General features: G+C 56.8%; 1 protein-coding gene across 3 annotated transcripts in view; it reads right to left on the bottom strand.

Moving 5' to 3' along the window:
• NDST1 (N-deacetylase/N-sulfotransferase (heparan glucosaminyl) 1) overlaps window positions 1-6,000 on the bottom strand; it is a 57,099-nt gene that overhangs the window by 23,658 nt on the left and 27,441 nt on the right. For all 3 annotated transcript variants that reach the window (XM_004686885.2, XM_012727933.1, XM_012727932.1), the window contains exon 2: window positions 4,046-4,943. In XM_004686885.2, the coding sequence (XP_004686942.1) occupies window positions 4,046-4,558 (513 nt within the window). In that variant the 5' untranslated portion in view covers window positions 4,559-4,943. The remainder of the gene's footprint in view (window positions 1-4,045; window positions 4,944-6,000) is intronic.

The following is a 6,000-nucleotide window of genomic DNA, read 5'->3' as shown; positions in this document are numbered from 1 at the left end:
TTTAAAAAAAAAAAAAAGAATAAAAGGACCGCGCCTGCTCCCAGCACCTGGTACATGAGCACTGTTTAATACAGGTTTCATTAGTTCACCCACAGCTGTTTACCACACCAGGCACTATGCAAAGCATCAGGACACAGTGAGAAAACACAGAGCTGGCCCCCACCCTCATGAACCTTAAAGTCAAGCGAGGAATAGAGACATCAATCAAAACCATGAAAATAATCATAAAACCTCAAAGTGGCAGTGGACTATCACAGTTCCGGAAGAACCGATAACTGGGTACGACTAGCTCACTGTACTGGCGAAAGGCTCTCTGGGGGAAAGGGCTTTGGAACTAAGACTTGGAGAATGAACAAACATCAAGTAAGGGAGAGGTAAAGGGCCAAGTTCAGCACAAAGGCCCTGAGGTGGGAGAGGCCTGCAGGGTGGTCCAGAGGAAGAGGACGAGATGAGGCAGAAAGGTCAGCTATGGGCCAGAGCTGCAGGCCACTGGAGGCGTGAAGTGGCCTAAACAGCCACCAAAGACCCATGTAAGGGTTTTGAACAGAGGACGACAGGTTTGAATGTGCGTTTTTAAAGGCTCCATCTGGCTGCTGAGAAGGGAGCCAGCGGGCGGAGAAGAACAAGGACAGAGGAAGGTCACCAAAGAGGAGCGGGAAGCAGGTCGCCGCAGGGCCCAGAGAGATGGCCTGCAGAGGGCTGAGCGGTCCCCACGCAAAGCTGCCTCTGATCAAAGCAGGCTGTTTCTCGTCTCTTTGCAGTTCCCATTAAGGCACCACAGGGCCCTGCCTCGTGAACTGTGACACGGAGCCTGCTTCCCCAATTCCTCACTCACTAGGCGCGCCTGCCAGCTGCCCCTTCTGTCCCGAGCCAGCCTAAGGGTCACAGAGCCCCATTCCCAGGGGCACCAGCTCTGGCTCCAGAATGGTTGGGATGGGAATGGTTTGGCTGTGTGAGAGCTTGGTGGTGGGGCACCAACCTTTTAGGCCAGGTCTGTCACCTGATGTGTCCTGCGAAACTATACTGACCACAGGCCAGGGGCGGGGGAGGGGGGCCTTGGGGACAAGGACAGAGGATCCCATTTCAAAGCTCCGACCCGGAGTGGACTGCCAGAAACTCACTGTCCAGCCAGCTGCCCAGCTGGAAGACGTCAAAAAGGGAGAAAGCCAAGTGCCTGCTCTCCCACCCGAGTTGGCAATGAAAGGAACCAGCTGGGGACAGGGATGGAGTATAAGCCTCACATGGCTGAGACTGACCCCCATCTCAAGCTCGCCGCGTCGGAGGGAATCCCTCGTCCTCAGCATGAAGGCTCTGCTCAGGAGACACCAAGCTTTCCAATGGGCTCATGCAAGCCAAGGAAAGAAGCCTTGGTCCAAAACTCAAAAATCTGAAGGCCTAGATGGGTCTAAGACAGGAACCAGCTAGATGACCTTGGTACCCCACATCTGTTCTTGGGGTCTCAGTTCCCTGTCTAATCATTTTGCTCACCTGGGATTAGATCAGCAAGCATGTGAGCTCTGATTTACAGCTGTCACTGACACCCATTCAAAACTACTGGAACCTCCCACCTTAGTTGATAATAAAGTACCTGCTTTCCAGGGAGAACTACACACAGTCAGGTCTGCGGAGCAATGAGCTCAGGGCCAGCACTCTGGAAGGGCACAAAAGAGGCCAGGGAGCCACAGCCACCCTCTGCCGGAACATGCTCGGTCCCAGGGTCCCTGGAGTTGTAAAGTCAAATGGGGTGATGAAGACCTCAAGTACCTCCCGGGCACATGCTGGTCTGAGTCAGACAAAGTGCTACTGCCTGCGGTGTCTGCTAGACGTGGGAATGACAGAGCATGGCAGCTGCCATTTATCAGGTAGCTGGTACCAGGCCTGCACTACTGCTTCCCACTGGGTCGTTTTTGAGTTTTTGCATGGCCCCGCGAGGCAGGCACTGTGATTCGACACCACATTACTAATGGGCCGCTCTGCAAAAAAAATCTGATCTGGGTTTTCCAGACTCTGCTCCCATACTGGCCTGGGAACCCAGCAGCAGTGGGACTGCAAAGGGAATCTCCAGGTCTCTGAAGTGTACAAGCCCTCCAGCACTGGCATGCCCGAGCAGAAAGAGCCTGAAAGTGCAGCCTGACCACCAGAGGGCGCCCGTTTGAGCAGAAAGTACCAGGCCTCTTAGGCTACAGAAGAGGCCCTAGGATGGTGGGGACCCCACCATGGGACTCTGCATGCCTGGCCTCTGCAGAGCCAAAAATTGGGGCTGGGCAGGATCCAAGCCCTGTGGCACAATGTGCCAAAGGCCCCATCCACTGCCGGGTCTGCAAAAAGTCAAGTTTTGTGTGCTGGATGTGATCTTTGATAGAAATTCTCCTAAATAAAGAGTATTTGAGGCTCCTGGACACATCATGCTGTGGCTGAATCAAAGTCACCCAGAGCCAGACTGACTGGGCTTAGTTCGAGATCTGTACTAACTAGAGGGGTAAGCCGGGCAAGTCCCTAACCTCTGCCTCAGCCTCCTTCTCTCTTAAATCTGCATGAAACTCACCTCCCCTGGAGGACAGGACTGTAAAAGGAGCTGCGGCGCAGCTGGTGGTGCTGGGAAAGGGGGCACCCAAGAAATGTCCGCCACAGTGACGCTTCTCGGGGCGTGGCTCTGACTCAACGTAATGAGGCTCATGGCAGGAAAGGGAGCAGAGAAAACAGAGACAGAGGACAGCCTGATCTCCAACACTGTGGCCATAAACCAGGTCTGCACATCCCAGAGGCTGCTCTGTGGAGGAAAGATGGCTACAAACAGCCCAGCAGCAGGACTTGTCAGGGCCGGCCTTGCGTTTCTGGGCCCACACAACCTTTGCAGTGGCAGAGCAAGCTGCTACACCTACGTGTGAAAGAGCATGCTGAAGGAAACCCTTCGCTTGATGAGTTCCTCTTTGAACCGTGCCCAGGGCCTGGCACACAGGAGTGCCCACAAGCAATGGGGACCAGTCACGGCCACTTCTGCCACATTTGCCCCTCTCTGCACCGGTGCTGAGCAAGAACCTGCTTCATGAGCTGTGACACAGTGTCCCTCGGAGAGCCACACGCTCTGCCCCGCCCCCACACTAACAGCCCTGGCCATCCTATCCAAAACAGTATCAAGGCCACAACCCCTCTCCCTGTGCCCTTCCCCTGTTTTATCTCTCGTAGTCATCACCATCTGCCATGTCATACGTTTACTTATCCACTGTCACCTGCCCCACCCTGCTGCCCAGCGTGGTGGCTCCACAACAGCAGCGACCTGCACGTCTGTCCCGGTGCCCAGTAGAGGACCTGGAGCAGAGTGGGTGGGTGCTAGTGAACACCTCCTAAATAAAGAAATGAACTCCCTCCAGGGACCCCCAAAGACCTGGCCATGTCTGCACCCCTCTTGTGGGCAGTTCACTGAGGACCGCTGGACGCTCAGCCCAGCCAGGCCAACCGCCCTCCCCAGCAGGCTCGCCGTGCCACTTCAGCAAGATCCCCGCAGCCGTTCCGGGGACACCACAGCTCGCCTCTCCCCACCGAAGCCCTCCTCCTCTCTCAGTGCAAAATGGCCTGACTGACAGGTGCACACACCCCCACCCCAGCCGAGGGGACAGGGCGCCAGGCCCAGAGCTCCAGCGCTCTAGTTCTGAGCTCAAATCCCGCTCTCCCCTCCCTGGCTACACAGCTTCACATACCAACTTAACCCTGTGAGCCTTGGTCTTCTCTTCAAAGTGGGGACACACTCCACCCTTAGAGGCACTGTTCTGACAGGCTTCTGGGGACCTAGCACATGTGTGCCAGACCCCAATTCCTTAGCCATGCTCCTGACAAAGTTAATACTAAGCGCTCAGGAGGCGCCAACACCATGGTGGCAAGCTCTTCACATCCACCCCTCGTCTGACCTCACAACTAGCCCAAGTGGGAAGCACTACCCTCGCACCCACTTTCCAGGTGAGAAAAGTCAGACAATCAACCAGCAGGATGGAGAAAGGTGGAGAGGCAGCCAGAGCGCTGAGCTGCGTGGGGCCCGGCCCCTGCCTACCTTGAAGAAGCCGATGATGCCCACGCCGTAGGCCACACAGTACTTGTCCAGCAGCTCCCGGTTCCAGGAGTCCAGGTTGACGTACTTGAGGATGTTCTCATAGATGACAAGGGCGAAGCGGCCACGGCCCTTGTCGGTGAGCGTGGGCATGTCACCTTTGCCCGGGGCAATCTCAGTGCGGTACTTGAAGCGACTGGACTCCAGGATGGCCACCACCTCCTGGCCCAGCTGCGAGTACAGGCTCTCCACAAACACCAGCACCAGCGGGTCCGTGCGGGAAGGGGCAGCCGCCTGCATGGGCTTGAGTGGCAGCAGGCGGCTGGGGGCCACAGGTGGCGGGTCCCCGCTGTCAGGCTCGGCAGCTTCCGCCGAGGGCTCCAGGCCCCGCTTCCAGCCATACAGGTAGTAGGCCGAGACAAAGACACTGAACAGGCAGAAGATGAACAGCAGGAACAGGACAGCCTGCGGGGACACGTGCCGACATAGCCTGCGGAGACGCGCCAGGGAGGGCATCCTGGCCCCCGAGACCTGGGCCACCGGAGGCTCGGCCTGCCCTGGCCACCCCAAGGCCCAACACAAGAGGAAACCCAAGAGTTGTCTACTGACCAACAAATTCACAGAGACTTAGCAAGCAAGGTCCTCAGTGGGCAGTGGGAGTGGAGGATCCGGGCCCCTGGCCCTTCCTCCCAGCCAGGGGCGCAGTCCACAGGCTGGTTGCGCTCCTTCCTTCCCCTGTGCCCCTTTATGTCACCATGGCAAACCCCCACGTAGTCCTGTGCACAACAGAAGTGCCCCAGGGCGTCAGGGCCTCCTGGGGGGGCAGAGCAGCAGACAGAAGAGTACTGGGCAGGCTGCAGGGTGCCACATGCTGCTCACTCCGCGGGGCCTCGGGCCAAGGCTGTAGAAAGGAGAGAAGAGTGAGAAATGAAGACTCAGAGTGTGGGCTCTCTGGGTACCCTGACTAGCTGGGCCCACATCAAACACACTTTCCCAGCTGGGGTTTGAAACAACTCTCTGAGCCTCAGCTTGCCCATTTGTGAAAAGAGGGTGACAATAGCACCACCTCCCCGTAAGCTGAGGCAGTAAGTCCAAAAATGTGTGTACGTCACTCAGCACAGTTCCTACATGGTGTCTACCATGGCAGTTGCTATTTGTTATCAGAGTCCAATATTCAACCAAGAAAACTCCAGGAAAAGGACAATAAACATTTGCGAGACTTGGGAGCTAAAAATGGGATTCTAGATTAGAACCTCATCATCTTCCCTACGCACTGCCCTCTCTGGTGGAGCCCAGCAGCCCCATCCAGCAGGTGAGAAACCAACACTCGGGCAGTCGAGGCTCAGCCCAGGGCTGTCAGAGATCAGTACCTTAGCTGTGCCAGAGGCCCCCCTCAAGCAGTGGCGACTTCCTGTGTGAAACCACAGGCTTCGGGCCAAGGGTTAACTGAGTAAATGTGTCTGAGGAAGCCACACTCGAGAAATGGCTGTCACCAGTGCAAAGGGCATCCCCCACTCCTGTACACCTGCCCTCAGGTGCACACGCTGCCCCACACAGCTGAGGACCAAGCCCCCACCCTGATGATCAGGAGACCACTAGGCAACTAGGGAAGAGAGAGACATCTCCCCACTGTCCACCCAGGCAGCCAGAACTCAGATTCCCACATCCCCCACCCCCCAGTCTGACCTGCCCAGGGCATGCCCTTGCATCAATCTAGTGGGGGAGCCCCCTATCACCACACACACTACGCAAAGGCCCCCAATTTCCTCACCCCAAACAACATCCTCACCATGGACCTCCAGTGTCCCTTAGACCTGAGAGGAAGCACGGCTGACTGCTAGGAGAGACAAGGGCAGAGGCTGCTGGCACAGCCAGTGGGCATGTAAATCTCGGAGCTGGACTTGGGGGTGAAGAGCTTCCAGATCCCTTACAGGGACAGCCCAAGACCGCCTGGTCTC

The sequence above is a fragment of the Condylura cristata genome, unplaced genomic scaffold, assembly GCF_000260355.1.
Source record: "Condylura cristata isolate star-nosed mole 26May11 unplaced genomic scaffold, ConCri1.0 scaffold00021, whole genome shotgun sequence".
Classification (NCBI taxonomy): domain Eukaryota; kingdom Metazoa; phylum Chordata; class Mammalia; order Eulipotyphla; family Talpidae; genus Condylura; species Condylura cristata.
Note: the sequence above shows the minus strand (reverse complement) of the source record. Positions and strands in the feature narration are given on the sequence as shown.